The 17,171-nt window shown below is 37.0% G+C and overlaps 1 protein-coding gene across 1 annotated transcript; it reads right to left on the bottom strand.

The window, feature by feature from the left end:
- Positions 1-1,329: 1,329 nt before the first annotated feature.
- On the bottom strand, positions 1,330-16,159 carry COPB2 (coatomer protein complex, subunit beta 2 (beta prime); the record flags this gene model as incomplete). Its single annotated transcript, XM_010079738.1, has 21 exons — positions 1,330-1,677; positions 2,125-2,217; positions 3,854-3,922; positions 4,053-4,233; positions 4,313-4,405; positions 4,655-4,869; positions 5,705-5,815; positions 6,046-6,253; positions 6,498-6,628; positions 7,312-7,455; positions 7,756-7,862; positions 7,941-8,029; positions 8,298-8,408; positions 8,986-9,185; positions 9,407-9,549; positions 9,688-9,787; positions 10,948-11,094; positions 12,331-12,479; positions 13,620-13,746; positions 15,328-15,414; positions 16,022-16,159. Coding segments are annotated over 21 exons (2,739 nt in total), but the record flags the coding sequence as incomplete, so codon positions are not given.
- Between the last annotated feature and the right edge of the window lie 1,012 nt (positions 16,160-17,171).

Here is a 17,171-nt window from a genome sequence, read left to right as displayed (position 1 = left end):
TGCTGAACCACAAATTGGGCTTAAACTGCAGCATGGATACATTTATGTACTTTACCTGGTGCACCTTGGTTCACGTGCTTCGTTCTCATGAACAGGTTGCCATTGCAATAGATGAGGGGATGTCTGTTTAGCTGTATATTTTCATGACTGTGTACTCAGTGAAAGATGTTTATGAAAACCTGTGGTGTGCAAAGTACACCACAAAGTACACTTTCTCTAAATACTCTTTAAGAGAAAGTAATTGCTACAAATGGGCCTTTATTTGTTTAGACTGGATGATGCTACAAGTTTAATTACACTGTATCACATGCTTCATCCTGAATGTCCATCAGCAAAAGAAGCTAAAGAAGGGAAACTTCAAGGAGTTGATCTGATCAAGGTATGCTTTTCTACTTTAAGGCTACTTAACTACAGAAGAGAAAGCTTTTGAACAAAAGAAGCCTATTTTGTAGTCTAAATTTCTTCTTAAATGAAGCAGCAGATATTTAACTAGAACTGTTGTGCACGCTAGCTTGTTTTCTTAAAACTATATGTAGCTGCACAAGGATTTCAGTTGCAACTGGCTGATCTGCCACTGGAATGATGAAATCTTATTATGTAACTATGCTCTTAATTGCACATTCATCTCTTTCGTGCCTTGTTTGTAGGTATTTGTGAAAACTGAATCACAGAAAGAAGGCTATATACAACTGGCCCTCCAGGCTTATGAAGAAGCAATGGCTACTTCTACAGCTTCATGAAATAAAGCTTAGTTCATTGCAAGTTTTAAGTCTGTTTATAAATGTTCTCTGTACAGGATTCCACAATAAAAACTTTAAACAACTGACTGTTCTAGAAAAGTTTTTACTGAAGTATGTAAGAATCACTACAACAGCTCGTTATTTTCAGAAGTTCTGTAAATGCACTTAAAGCAGTCATCATGACTTTTGTTTGAGGTAACAATATACCTTGAGTTTAATTCTTCTCCGTTGCATCTTGAAGCTAAAGAATTACCCACAATTCATTTACTTAAGTGTCAGTTCTGGACAGCTGCATTTAGCAAAGTGTGTAACATCACATCCATCCCTAAGACATATTACTGTTCTGTTAGATCTTTTATCTAAAAGTCTGGAAGAGTATCTGAGCTGCTGAGTGTTAACAGATACAAGCTAACTAACACAGGGAAAAAATAACCATATACCTAAGTGTATATGCTAAGAAAAGTCAGGTTAAGATGCTAATGCTTGGCTACTACGCTCCTGTTTCAAATATTTACAATACACGCTATTGAAGCTGTGTTAAGAAGAGTAGAATTACTAGAATTGCAAGTAAATGAAGAATGGAGGAACAGAATGTTTAAAAGGGTTTATTGAATTATGAGATAAATGAAATAATTTTTTAGTATGCATTGGAGCAGATCTACATCTTGAATTTCAAGATACTGGAAGCTGATTACTTCTGTAGAGTTGCTGGGCCTACCCTTCTTTCTACATGTACATGGTCCACTTGCAGTATAAAAATCAAATTAACTTGGAGCACATAGTCCACAGAACTTCATTCCTTTGTTTAGAGTAATTGGTTTGGTCATATAAAAAAGTATGTTCACTCATCTAAGATCTCTTCATCCAGATTGATATCTGTGGTATCAATATCCTCCAGATCCAAGTTATCTAAGTCATCTTCCAAATCCAGCAGGGTCTAGGAAAAGAAAAGACTAGATTAAAGGGATACTAATATGGTTACACGTTAGCCAGCTTAAATGATGTGTGAGTCCGTATGATGTATTTGCACATTCTGCAAAACAGGGAGCTGAGGCAGTTAGGTGGAACACAAACATTACAAGAAGTTACATTCTTGGTAAGAAAGCACCCCTCAGAGTTGCAGCTTTTTACCACCTTCTGACCAACTGTGCCTGGACTTGACCCTTTGTTCCCTGTAAATCCACCAGGCTGTAGGAACCCATCTATACTATTGTGTACAACAGGAAAGCGTCCATAAACTGTACTGGTCTTAGGCTATCTGGGTCCATGAACAGAGAAAGTGACATCTTCCAGTAGCTTGGTTCAATCACATTATTAGTTGAAATCTTTACCATAAAATGAATTTAGTGCTTGTACTCCACTTCATAAAAATATATTTCAGTACCTTTTGATCTCTTGTTGGAAGTAGATCAGCATTCTGCAAAACTGTCTTCATCACTTCTGGTTTAGGAGATGGAACTGGTTCTTCAGCCTTCTTCTAAGAAGAGAAAGATTCCTTTAGTTCTTTTGAATTTAAATTATTTCACAAACAATAGCAAACCTATAATCCCCCTCTTCCGGTGGTTCTCTTTTAAAAAAGTTTCCCTCAGTAATTCTGGAACTACATCTTCACAGCCAGTAAGTGTTCTGGTCCTTGCTCCACTGGAGACTACTGTTTCCTCACCCAGTTTATTTAAAGCAGTTGATGATGGAACTGATACAATGAAAACAACCTTCAGAAAGTATTGGTTAATTTCAAATACTGAAGTGCTGTTAGAAAGTAAGTGATGTACAAGGAAGAGATTAGGTTACTTGAGACTGTCACAGAAGTTCTGGCAAGTACTATTGCTAGGCTTTGTGTTTCACACCCTGTAATGGTTTAGCGCTTATCCTTCTCTCATCACTGCTGCACAAGTTTTATATTAAGATAATTAATCAGTTAATACCATTACTGAAGCAATGGTACTATTCTATTAATCATATTTGGATTAACTGTATAATTATCACCTACAAAACTTCCCATATTCAGCCTCAGCTGTAAGAGACAACTGTTGCTTGAGGACTTCTATGCAATCATTAACTGAATGCAGACATGCCAACACTGGTGGTCATTTTCAGTTTCTAAGGCACGCTAGTTCTAATTTGGTTTAGATAACTTTTGCAATGCTGTTTCTCTATTTTCTTTAACAAATGCCTGCATAAGTTTGATTTTGCTTTAATAATACTTGCTTTGATACACAGAAGCAGTCATTAAAGCTACTTGAAACTAGGCTAACTTCTCTGAACTGTAACTGAAGTTTTGTGGTGCATCTCCTATGAGGAAAAAACACAGAGACAGAATGGAGAGTTGTGACTTTGTCTCCCTGCAGTTTCCACTGCAGTTCTTTTAAAAGATTATAGCCTCAAAGAGCTGTGCCAACATCAATGTCTTTAAGAAACTCACACATTCTTATTTCTATGTTCAAATGTAAAGTGTATTTGACATAAGCAAGAATTAGAAGTTGTCGTCATCTTCTGTTTAAGCTCTGAAAAGCATTTTAAGTGTTTCTTTCAATCTGTATGCTTATACCTTATGTTTACGTCATGTGTTCTCTGCATAATACTTGGACAACTGAGGTGGTAAAAAAAAAAAAGGCAGTTTGAGTTACTTCAGATCTTGATTAGAACATATTTTCGATAATTGAGCAGGATTCCTGAGCCTTGTTCCATAACGATGCAGATTAGCAAAAAATATAAAGCATTTTTAATTACTGTAAGATACAAGAGTTTGCGTGTTCCAACTACTGAGCTTTTAGAAAACCAGCAGTCAAGGCAGTGTTTGTATGCACTATTTTAGTAAGACTAAATAAATAAATATTTTGGTAAGACTACGCATACTCACATACACTATCAAAAGATCACCCAAGATAAGTAACCACACAAAAGAAATAATTTCACAGTCAAATCGGCATTAATAGTTACAGAATAAGAAGAGTGAGGAAAAAGATCACTGAACTCAGCTGCAGTGCTTACAGTCAAGCCAATAAGAGCAACAACTTGTCCTTTACTGGTAAAATACTGTCCAGGGTAGATGTTACCATACAATAGCTAAGTTGCCTCTTTCTTACAATTCATAATTTAGTAGTAACACTGACCTGAGGTACCATTACTCCAGAAGGCTCAAAGCCTTTTGCTTCTTCAAGTAAGTTTCTTTCTTCATTTGGCTACAAGTGAAAACAAAAACAGCAAAACATGGAATGTTTAAGTGGTTGCACTGACTTGCTAAAAGCTGAATTTTTATAGCACCAAATGTTGTTCTTCCAGAGACAGTAAGAGCTCCCACTTCTTACTTACAGTGACAAGGGGGTATTCCCTGGCTGGCCGCAAGTCAGCAAGACTTTGTTTAACATATTCTTCAGCGACAAAAGCTTCCTTTAATCCAGGGAAAAGATTTTCATATTCTGTAGGATCAGCGAGGGACTCAGCAGCTTTTTGATTGACTTTAGAGAGATTGTCCCGCCACAGTTTAACAACCCTGGAGATGCAAGCCATATCTGTTATATAGAGCTGATTCTGACAACACTATTCATGCTCTGAACATGCCTTGATGTTACCTTGAAACTTGGCTTGGCAAATACGTCCGTGCAAGAAAAGCAGCTTCTGGGAGACGTCCAGTTTTAATCAGGAGTTCCAAACATGAATCAAGCCTAGAAGATTTTAAAATGCAATTTTAACCAGTACATTTATTGAAGACAAATTTTTGTATTAATTATATGTTTATTCTATTACATTAAAAAGTGTTTTATTTTCAGGTTTTAAAAGTAGCAGCCATCATAAATTACAATTGTTCTCCATGAAGTTATAAGTTAGCTGTAGTTAACCATTTGAAGAACCTGAGTTTTTTTTCATTTCAGAAAGCAGAATGGAACTATCTGAATCTTGAGCTTGCTACTTACTTTCCCTGCAGGAAGTAGCTCATAAATGCAACATTGTTCTTGCCATCTTTTTCTGCTCCTTCTGCTAACTTATCCACCATGTTAGCATTTCCTGAAGCTGTAGCCAGGAGCAGTAGTCCTCCATAGTCTTGTGCATGGTGGAGACACTCCTGGGCTAAGGCAAACTGGCATTTACTGATGGCAAGCTCAGCAAGTTGCTTCCATTTCTGTTCTGACTAATGGCACAAAAAGGGGAGAGGGAGGGAAAGAAAAAAAAAACCAAAAAAATAAGCCTCACATTTTTGAACAGCATTTAAAGATCTTCCGAACATTCAATACAAAAATATAAGTTTACTTGTGAAGGTACTATATCCCATCAGTACACTTGTCTTCCCTTTGAGATACTATAATTACTGCAGCTTCACAGCATGGCACAGTGAGTGTTATATGCAGATCATTACACAGCTATAGCACTACATAAACTAAACAGTTTTTCATTCAACATGGAGGGAGGAGGTAGAAATCACTTTAAGAGATTGTTACTGTTTAAATTTCTAAAGAAAGCTCCCAGGTTAACCTTCAGAATGTAAGAGAGGCATTTGTGTCTGTAACTATGCAGTCCTTATCAGTAACTTCATTATTTTACAATAGGAACTGAGAGATCAATTCTCTGAATAATGGCTATGGGAACAAATCCCGGCCTCTCAGTCTTCCTAGTGCATTACTCTTAAGTTTGCCAAGGCTGGAACAAAGGCCCAGAGGCTTCAGTCCTGCCATTCCTACTCCCACTGTTCAATACCAGAGATTAAGGCTTGGTTCTTGGTCCACGTTTTGTATTCTCCAGGAGTTCCTGTTGCTTTCTGAGTGGACAACATTCTTCTATCCCCATCCCACAGCTTTGATATCTTTGAATTACAGGCACAGGAGTTTCATCAAGGAAGTTGGAGGCATTTATATGTTGTTCAGGGAGCTGTACTGCATCCCCATGCACCGTTGTCTTTTCTTACAGAGCTTCTCAGATTCACACTAATACTCAGAATTAGTATGAATCACCAAAAATTGTATGTTTACCTCTGCTTCCACTGCAAGCTGATATGCTATTTTTAATTCTCCGAGTTGAAGAGCAAGTTCAAAACGATGCTCTGGATCTGTAGATACTGCAAGAGCTTGTTGTTTGAACCCCTAAAATAAAAATCTGGAAGTAAGACTGATCTGTCAGGTCAAACAGCATCCTAGGAATTCTAACAAAAACCCTCTAAACAGAAAGTTGCAGTACTCTCAAATATATATGGATGATTAACAAGAGTTTATGCTTACAGATAACATCACTGGGTTTTGCTTAGCAAATTCAATTAGAAATGTGAATAAACTGATTTATTAAGTTTTTAATAACTTAGAAGTAGTTTTCTTGCCTGTTTTTCAAGAAAATGTGCAACTCTGGTTCTCTGTTCTTTTGGAATTGTGGGAAGAACTTTGTCAGCCATACTGAAATCTCTTCTCATCACAGCAGTTTGATATTCAAGCACTGAGACCAGCAAAGAGTAGCTAACAATGTTTAGTTCTTTATCACCCAGATAAAGTCGGTTGTCCTTAGGGATATACCCCAAAAGATACATTGTTCTGAAACAAAACAAAGAATATTCATCTTGAATAGATCCATTAGCAAATAGTCTATAAAAAAAATACTCACATGAAAGATCCTACTTTCACTATATGGATCACGTTACTGCCTCAGAATATACATTACCATATAGTATATTAGAAAAAGTAGTAATGCATGACAAGCAGGTGCCAAGGTTCCCCATGTCCTAACTTTTTCAAAAGAACCTTTAACACTTGCTTGAAACCCAATGCACCAACTGACCTGTCTAAGTGGGCAATAGTGACAATTTCTCCTCCGACGTAGTAGTTGAGTCTGTTCACAGAACTGGTGTAAATAAAGCAATCTCCTACCCACAAGCCTGTTTTCACAATCTCCTGAATCTCACCAAGAACCTGCAAATTAAGTTCGATTTAATTAGATATATAAAAAGGTACTTTTAGACAGTAGTAAGACTATTGCATTTTCAAATGAAATTTAATATTCTGTACTTAAGCAAATTGTTGGCAAGTTGCAAAAGTTCACGTACAGATTGGAAGTACATAAATAATACTTTTAGTTTTACAAAAATGCTGTAACATATGAAATCTCTACCTTAATTCTTAATAAAACCAATTATAAATCTAGGAAACAAGCACCAAAGTAAGCTTTAAAATAATAAAAGACAACTTTCCTTGTGAAATTTTTGTTTCTAACACTTCACAGCATGAGGTTTTTTCCCCCCATGTTCTCAAACAACATTTCAAAACTTGAAAATTGCAGAAAAAGTTTAAGCTCTGTAAACATACTACCCACATGTGTGCTTTAAAAATAACCTCTATAACTCTGTGAGAATAGTAAGAAGATGCCTGAAGAGAGTTCTAGGCATCAAGGTCTGTCATACCAGGATTACAACAGGGATACTCTCCCCAGGGAACCCAAATAAAATTATTAACAGTGTTCCTCAGGTGGTACTCAGTGTTCTGGATACTAAAACTTAATAGGACTATGTTAAGGACTAAATTGCCGTACTCTGGGAAGACTTGCATCAATGATCTCTAATCCATTCCATCAATTCCATTTTTTTAATAGAAGGTACCTCAAAAGCATCCTCAATTCCATCTTCAGTGACACCTTCGTGTGTTTCTTGGGCTGCTGCAACTTTTTCCGATAGGTATTTCAGAATGAAGAATGACTCTTCTGTAGCAATGCAGACAAGCTCACCCGAGTCAGACCAGAAAATCTGTATCATCAGAATCAACAATAGCACTGTTTTAGAGACCCCAGGTTAAGAAAGGAGAATGTCTAAATTAACGTTAAAATATACTAACTCTCACAGGAGCTTTAGAACCTGAAAAGCCAACACATAGACAGGGATTTTTTTCCCCTTCTGCTACAAGACTGAGACAAACTTAACAAGTTATTACTTTATGATTGACAGCTGGCTTCATTCAAGAAAAATCAGCAGTCTCAAAAAAAATTGAAAGAAAAAAATCAGTAAACACAGACAGGCAAGTATCTTCAGTCCCATCTAGAAACTTACATGTTTGGGCTGAATTTCAATTCTGCGAATCAATTCTGTGTTTTCCCAGTCATAGAATGCCAAACCATTAACAGATCTGACCCCCAGTAGGAAGCCACCGTAAATGCCTGCAAGAAAGCAAAAGTGAAAGAAATCTGCATTGTGCAAAAAAATGCACAAACATGTCTTATTTTAAAAATACTCACCTTCTGCCCCAAAATCAGGTTTGAATGACTTCTTCTCTTTGAAATTTTTAAATATCTTTACAACACTGTTGCTCTCCCTGATTGCGTATCTAAATAGAGATTACATTGCAAAAAAAAAAGTTATTCAGCTTTTGAAGTAGCAAGTTACTAAAACCATAAGCTGTTATAAAACAACTGCATTTGATTTATCTTCAAAAATTAGCAGAGTTCTACAAGCAGAAAGCTTTAAAGCAGGACAGTTATTGAAAGGTCATTATCCAAACAGGTTTTAGTTTAGGCCAGTTTACCACTTGCACAGCCTGAAAGCTAGCAGCAGCAAATTTAAGTTAACACAAAAGAAAAATCAGCAACACTTACTCTGAAGAATCATGTGCCCATACAAACTCCTGCGCAGAACCGAAGCTCTTGTTTCTCAAAGCCATAGCTGTGTAAATTATGTATTCACCGTCACCACACACTACTACAAACCTAGAGCAGGAGAAAGATGGATTTGTCAGACATCTGTGTCCAGTTCAACAGGCATGATCAAGCAGACAAATTATCTGAAAAGTTAAAGGCTCCTAGTCCAATAGAATCACTGCAAATGCAGACAAAATAAAAGAACTTTACATATTCCAAAACCATCACAGAACTGGACTTTTCCCTGTGTCATGTTGCTAGCTACTTGCTATTCCCTCTTCCTTCTGGTCTCTACTCAGCGGCTCCTGTACCCTGCATCCCTTTACCTTTTATCTTATCTGTTAACAAAAAGAATTCAAGAAAAGTGATAAAATAAAGTGGTTTCCTGCATTACCTTTATATTTTGTTTGCATACTTCTACCCCTACCTAGAACGTCTAACTCATCTGTTCAAGCTGTGAGCTCAGATGAAGCCCATCTATTACTCTGAATTTACAGTGCCTGGCTCTGATAAACCTGTTCTCCATAGGCTGTCAGCCACCAGCACCCATGCAACTATTTTTTTTCATTCAAAAAGTCTTCCACTATAAAAGAAAAAAAAAGGAGAAATCAGAAATGTTTAGATATTTTGTTCTAAAATCTATTACCGTCCATTAGGGTTGTGCTGAATTGTCTGAGGATAGATTTCACAGCTCCCCATATCCTTTACAGCCAGAGGCAATCTTTCTCCATCTTTAATTTCAGCATCTCCCATAGCTTTCAAGTTAGCCTGTTGGACTTCTGAATGTTTAGCCCAAATAATTTTTCCATTTGCATCCATGGACATGGCAGGTTCTTCACGACCAAGCTAGGAAGTGTAGAATAAGAACTTAGTAGATGGAGAAAATACATTCTTGATTTCCTTTTCAGTTGAAGAAATCTAGTGAAATACCCTGGCTCTGTCTAAAAATGCCAATTAAAATGCCACATTTCCAGTATTTTACACATGATCACAGAATCAGAAATCAGTTGCTCTGTACACAGGACAGGGATGAATCACTATTTCTCATTTAAAATCATTAATTGTACCTTAACAATAATGCTGCCTTCATCATATCCCAAAGCCACGTTATTGGATCCTCTTAAACTGGCCACACACCACACTCTCTCCATACCATAGTTGAGGGTGCTTTCCAGGCGGTAAGTGCTTGAATGCCAAATGCGCACGGTTCCTAGAGGAAAGAGGAAGAAATACATGCCTTCCATCTCTTCTCTCAATGCAATGGCAGGAGGTGTTTAGCCATACCACAAGAAGAGTTCTCCCGTAAGTTCTCCCCCTGTCCTTTTTATATAAGAAAACACAAAATTACCGTCTTCTGAGCCTGTGATAATGATGGGCAACTCAGGATGGAAGCTAACACATGACACATTTTGAGCATGTCCTTCCAGTGTTTGTACACAGGTTTTATTCTGCAAAAAAAAAAAGAAAAAGAAGTATAGGTACAGATAATAAACATTTCTCTGGATTTCTTCCAGTAAAATTTATTTCCACAATGCTCAAGCAGCATTAGACATATTAAAAACTACGACTGTATTGAGTTAATTTCTCCTTCCCAGAATAAAATATTTATTTCCCTTGACACAGTTGTTTTTCTCTATTCTCAGATGTGTTTCTGCCTAGAAGATATGCTTTCTCAGAGCGAGGCATCAAAACACATGAAAGCAAGATAGAAAGCTGAGATCGTGAAAAAAAATCAAACCAAAACATCTATCTGAATCTAATTACAGATGAAGACAGATCTAATGTCTGTTAAGAATGTTCATTTGCACAGTTGTGAAAGAGAAGTCTACTCTGCTTGAGACAACCAAGATCAGACCATGTAACAGGTATACAAATGCACATGGCAGCAGAATTTCAGGCACTTTTGTCTAAGTCACTACAGTGACTGCAGTGTATACTTAATTAAACAGCGTTAGCTTTACCTTCTGAGCTGGTTTATCAACCAGAAAGTACAATCTAACAAATTTTGTCTTGCCCTTCTGGCTATTCATACACTTGTACACAGGAAGAACTTAAGAGCTCTAGGTTCCAACAACAGAACTGAATCACTGGATTAATCTCTTTCCTGCAGAGTGTTCAAACAGGTTACCTCATCACCCCCGCAAACTGTCAGGTAGAAGCACGTACATGTGTGTGCATGCACACATACACCTGTGTACATGTGCATAGGATGAAAAAGGAGAGAGGGAAGGGAACAAACAAAAAAACTAATGAGAAGTGACATGATGGAAAGAGTTGATACATGAACACTATTTACACTTGAACATAGAAGAGGAACACCTTAATTCACAAAAAAAGAAGTCCAAAAGGCAGAAACCTTATGTCAAATTTAATTCTACGAATTAACTTTGAGGTTATTTAAATTCACACCAGCTTTCTGAGGGTAAATAATTTTTTTTTTTTAACTGAAAAACATGTCATGCAATATTTCCCCCCACTTCCTTCCTTTAAAGGAAAAACTAGGAATATCTGTTGGTGCATTCAAGTCCTTTCCCTCTTTTTCTATTTCTTCAGTGATGATTTTCCTATGCCAGTCTGCACAAAAGTTTACAAAGAGTTGAACACATACCTGATAGTCCCAGATCTTAACCAACCGGTCATCTGCACCTGAAATGAGATATGGCTTGTCCCCTCCGCTGTAATAGTCAATGCAGTTTACTCCTTTCTCATGGCCTTCCAAAGTAAAGTTAGGTGAAGAAGAGCCAAGCTGCCACACCTTCCCAGAAAAACAAAAAACCAAAACTATACAACTGCATACAGCTATTTATCTTTTGCATCCAGGTCAACCTTGTCAAACAGAGCAGGTATTCAGATGTATATTTACAATTCCAAAGATAGGGACTATGAAATTCAAAAGATACATTTGTTTTTCTTAAGTGAAGAACGTGAACAACTGCTTATCAAACCATCAACCCCTCCATTAAACAGAAATAACATGCTGAGTTGTGCATACTGGGATCACACCTCGGAACAATAGACTTTGTTTCTTTCAACTTTTGGTTTTTAAGGGCATAAAATCATGTAAGTCACTGTTTTTAAGAAGTAGTATCTATTTATTAAATTAAATAACAGACCTATAAAAAGCAATCAATGTTTGTGCATACATGGGTTGCCCCCAACTGTGTCCTGAATTTTATATTTCCCATTACGTTAAATGAATGTCAAATCTCACGCTAAATGAGGACTCCAAATGAATCAAGTTGTAGATATACTGCTACTTTCCCATGATCGTCACATTAAATCAACATTTATACACACCTAATCTCAACAGCTGAGGATGTGTGAAATTAAAACTAGCTTTTTTATAGTCAATATACTGATAATTCATAGAGCACATGAAGTCTCACTGCTCAGATGGCTGTAATCTGTAGTCCTAGATATTTAGTAATAGCTTCACAGCAAATAAGACTCATCAGGGCCTACCACAAGAAGACTGAAGACATCTTTGGAAACAATTCAAATGACAGGCAGCCAAGGACATGAAAATAATGGGAGAGATGCCTTTACTGTGATGTTGTTTGGTTTTTTTTTTAAATGCACACAGCTAAAGGTTTTACCCACTCTCTCTCTCTCTCTATATACACACACACACATATATATATAAAAGTATATATGTTTCAGTTCTCCCAAACTACTCATAAGCAGTATATCCAGTATAACCATTACCCCTTCCCAATATTTCTGTGTAATCCAAATGGAAATGCAGCACTTAAAGTTTAGAAAACCATATTTCAATGATTAGAGGTGACAGGTAATCTTGTAAATTTACTGAATTACTTACTAGGTGCATAGCAACTTCAACAGTGCTCAGATCTTTGTTCAATAAAATTTCTATTATTGCACTTGGTTTTAAGAACTCTGACCCACTCTCCATAGAGTATTATTGGTTTGTGTAATCTGTCTGATAATTACTCCATGACTACTCCCCTCTCCACAAATACAGTTTCTCTACCTTTATTGTCCGATCCAAAGAGGCACTGGCAAACTGATTATTGTCTTTTGGGTTTATGACAATCTGCATAACATAATGGGTGTGTCCTTCAAACACCTGAGAACAAGACCATTTTTTATCCCAGTCCCAGAGTTTAATAAGCATGTCATCTGAAAAAAAACCAAAACCAAAACAAAAACTAAGCTTCAGTTAGTTTAATATATTCCCATACTTATCTTCTTAAACTACATAATCCTTAATAACTTCAAGTTAAAGGCTTATTCCATCCCTTCTCCTTGAAAGGAGGCGCTGCTAATACTCAAGGTAGTTTTCAACTGTAAGATTACCGGTTCTTTCTTGCAGAAGTACCACACTGAGTACAAGTTTCTCAAAAAGACTGTCCAGTAAAATAGTCATAAAACTAAAAGAAATTAGTCTGCCCAGCTCAGCTAAATATTCTGTTCAGACCACGTATCTGTCTTAAAAAGGGAGATGAAGAATTTATATTAAGCTATTGAAGTATTAATCTTAAAATATCAGGCAGATATTAAGGAACTGACCTGTGCTTTCTTCTGCAGCATCTACTTTGATAAGCACTAAGGAACAGGCAGCAGAGGCAGCTAAGCTGGCTTCCCAGTACCTCCATTTCAAGTGTAAGCATATTAGCATCAACAGCAAAACACAGGGAAACACACAGTACTTCTGACTCAAAAAGCTCTCCGTGTTCTTGTAGAGCTCTGACTGCATTAGTAAGGCTTCCAGGAATGAAAAGGACAGAGGAGCACAATATAGATATTCTTGGGCAAGACCTGTTGGGATGCTGTGATCTTCCAATCTCGAGTAACATAGATTGCCCCAAATAACAGAGAACTCAGTAGTATTTTGGGAAAAAAAGATTAGTTATCTGTCACTTCAAGTCAGATTGCCTACTAAAGACATACTCCAAACCATTATGTTTTTTCTTTTTTTAAAATCAGAACTTCAGTGTGGCAAACACAAATAACAGCTAATGAGCACATATATGAACTTTTCCTTCCTCAGATATTAAGCAACAAGGCTCTTTGGTCTTCTCTGACAAGAGCATAAGCTATTATTTTCAATTGCAAGTACAGTGGATACTCCCTTAAAAAACAGGAACACATCTGGCAAAGAAATACTATGAAGTAGCAACTGTCATGTCGGCTACTTGCTCAAGGATTCCCGTTTCAGCAGAAAAAGGCAAAACCACCATGCAATCCCTCAGCAGACAGAAAAGTGAAGCTTAAAAATAGCTGGTTAACAAATATAAAAATCTACAAAAGAGCTCTTACCGCTGCTTGTCAGTATGAAGGGCTGTGTGGGATGCACAGCAATGCAACGAATGTAATCTGAATGTGCTTCAAACATGTGAACTCTTTCCAAGGTGTTATAATTAAAAACTCTAATTTGCATGTCATCCTACAAAAGAGATGAAAAGCAACCATTAAAATAGGACCCTCTGCATGATACACATTATATTCAATGCAGGGTAACTAGAAAAAACTTGAAGCATTCCACCACAGAAGATCCTCTAACAACAAAATGTTTAACAAAAAGTACTTTCTGTACATCATTACAAATAGATACGAATTAGAATTTGATTCAGAAGCATATAAACTACCCAATCATATTCCAAGGCTTTTTTTAAAATTAAGAAAACATCAACTGAAATTTAATTTTTAAAAGATATACTTTAAAAAGTATTTTTTTTTTAAATCAAGGGAAGTGCAAAAATGCTTTGAAAATTATTAGCAGTGTAAATGAAAAGCAAGGTTCTCCAACACCAAGCTTACAATGATGTTAATACTTTTTTTAAGAAACTTTCACTCTAGATCAAGTGGAAACATGATATCAACTTGATTTTTAAAAATCAACTTTTTGGGAAAAAAAATGAATCTTTATTTCATATACAGTATTGTTAAAAGCAGTATTCCCAAGTCTTTAAAAAAAAAAAAAGCCAAAACAATTTTGAAGAACTATCTGACAAGCAATAAAACATTAGGTAAAGCTTTCAGAAGCGACCATGACTTACATGGCCATCAGAGTAAAGGAAACTTAGGTGTTGTGATAACTGTACACTACTTGTTTTATCCAAAGCGTTTATTTTTCCACCCTATCTTTTCCTATTTCATGTACATACCTGTTTAAGCAGCAACACCTACCGAAAACACCCTTCAGAATGGCAGAAAAGAACAAGTATATTCTTTTGAGACCAGCCTATCCATGTAATGAACACACAGAATAAGCAAAGACTAATGTCACATTTTCATAGTCGCTAATACTTGGCCCTGTTGCTGAAAGCAGCTCTCTTGCCCTTTCCTTACTACTTCTTCCTACTGCATTGCAGCCTCCCTTGGGAAAGCTATGACAAATACAGCTGCACACTGAATCAGAACAAGAAACTGATCCAGGTGAAATTAAGTTGATAAATATAAAAACCGAGACTTTAATTTCCATCAGTCACTAATCCAGTTCCTATGCAGCTGGTTGAACTCTTGTGCCGCCAAAGAGGCGGTGTCATACTTCTAGGGAAACAGAGGAGAATAAAACTATCCCTCTGAAGAAAGTAGACTCATTGAATAAAAGCAGAGTATTTTTCTACAGGTGAACAAAACAAAAAATGTATTTTGAGTATAACTAAGAACAAATGTAGACAGCAACTTTTAAGTCATCTTACTAAGGATAGTAAATAGTTTAATCTTGAAGTACCCCTACTAATTTTTAGTGAAAATTGGGTGCCGAGTGTGTTCCAGTTGACAGTAAAAGTTGAATCTGGATCTACCTTTCACTACATGCAGGATTAGCCATCATATTAGGTTGCTCTCCTTTGAAATGAAAAATTTCATTTTCTAAGCTTACTTATAGGAGAAAATTTCTGGGAAGCTGTAGTGAGGCATTCCTTTCTCTTTTACAAATTAATATCAAACCATGTTATTAGGTGATGTACAAAGGAATGGCATGAAAATAAATTAGAGAAATCAAAAGAAGATGATAGCTTACAGCTCCTGTAACAACCCAGTTCTTTCTTGCCACAAATTTGGCAGCTCTCACTGGCAGGTCGCACACTTCAAAAGTCTTCACCAGAGTCTAAAAATAAAAATAAGAAGTTTATAGCACTGGAGAAAATACTGGTTTTGAAATCAGCTCTTCATCCTTTTTTAACAGTGTCCAGCATGTTGCCTTTGGCAACTCTCCAAGAATCCTACAACACTACATGCACACTTTTTAAAAGGAACAAACCTGTCCAAGACAGGGGATACCTGCCTGTTCTGGTTTTTTTAGCATCACCTTTATGTCCTCCCTTCATTCTTGACCCCACCCCCAGATATTTTTGGAGCCGTAACCCAATTTCAGCTGTACTTGATAGACCGCCTACATCCTTCACAATTACAGATGTCAGGTAACAAGACAGAGGCATCTAATCTTGCAGAAGCAAAGGCATTAGTTTGCAATAAATCCACAAAGGAGATCATTCTTGAAAAGCAGATTTACAGAAAATGAAACATCATTAAAGTTATAGTTCAAGATATTCCTTCTTTATGATTACAGTGATTTTTGCAAATAAGAGAGGGGAGAGCACAGCCAGTAGTGGCAATAAGTTAATATCTACCTTGTGTATCTAGTATTGAAAAACAGAATTAATATGTCTATCAGTTATGAATATTTCATAATAAAGGAAAACTAAATTCATCACCTGTGTTTCATGGTTCCAAACACAGACACTGCCATTGTAAAGGCTAGCCAACATCCATGGTTCCGTGGGATGCAAGTCTACACTCTTCACCCGGTCAGACCGAGCTGTTAGTTTCCGCTTTATATCAAGTCGGAGAGGCTAAAGAGGAAAAAAATCAACAATACTGAGTTATTCAACATAAAATGGACAGAGGAATATGATGGAGAAGGGAAAGCTGAAGTTAAACCTGATAATAAAAGGAAAGACGCAGACAGAACACTACTACTCTCTTCTATCCATCTGCTTATTCGCTTTACAGGTATTTGTGGAAACATCTCTACCAATGGCAACGGGTTCATTTAATTTACTTTTGTGAAATTTCAGATTTTTTTCATACTGTAAAAAGTATCTCCAGCACAGTCAAAACAAAGACACATTGCATATCACTGGTAACATAACAACGCATATCACACTGCATCACTGGTAACAAAGCCAGAGTATTTAAAAGGCATGAGGTATAGCAAAGTGATTTTCTAAAACATTTGATGCATTATAGATTTGTTTAGCCACTCAAAGACTGTGGAGCTCAATGCTGCTGACACTTTATCTCTGAGAACTTAATAGGCAATACTGGATCACAGAATGCTGCATGTGTTTAGTAGCTGAATAAAACTAATAAAACCGACAGTTACTTATGTTAAGATACTACAAGGAGAAAAAGACACCTAGTTATTGTGTAGTACCCATAACTTACAGACATGACATCTGACAGCAGAGAGTGAACCGGTCGTTTATTTCCCCTGCCACAAATACCAGACAAGTAAGACAACTGCATGCGACTCTGTGCTTATCCTTGGAACTGCTCTTACCTACTGCTGCCAAGGACCAGCCCATGGCTGATCTAGGAGGTTAACAGCCACACGTACACAAACCCCTTGGACCACTGCGAGGTCTGTTCGGTAAATTATCACACAGTCCCACACCGGTAACGCTGTGCGGGGGATCTGCTCTGTGACTGCAAGCACAACGATGCCAGGTGACTTCCAAGTGCTTGCTTCTTATTAAGCTATTTAACTGAAACCACAGAATAACACCACAGCTTCCTCAAGCAGCCCCAGGACCACAGAAGCCCGGGCCGAAACGCGCAGGAAGGCCCCGCACCGCCGGCCCC

The sequence above is a fragment of the Pterocles gutturalis genome, unplaced genomic scaffold (genome assembly GCF_000699245.1).
Source record: "Pterocles gutturalis isolate BGI_N339 unplaced genomic scaffold, ASM69924v1 scaffold11156, whole genome shotgun sequence".
In the NCBI taxonomy this organism is placed as follows: domain Eukaryota; kingdom Metazoa; phylum Chordata; class Aves; order Pterocliformes; family Pteroclidae; genus Pterocles; species Pterocles gutturalis.
This window is presented reverse-complemented; position numbering and strand designations above follow the sequence as displayed.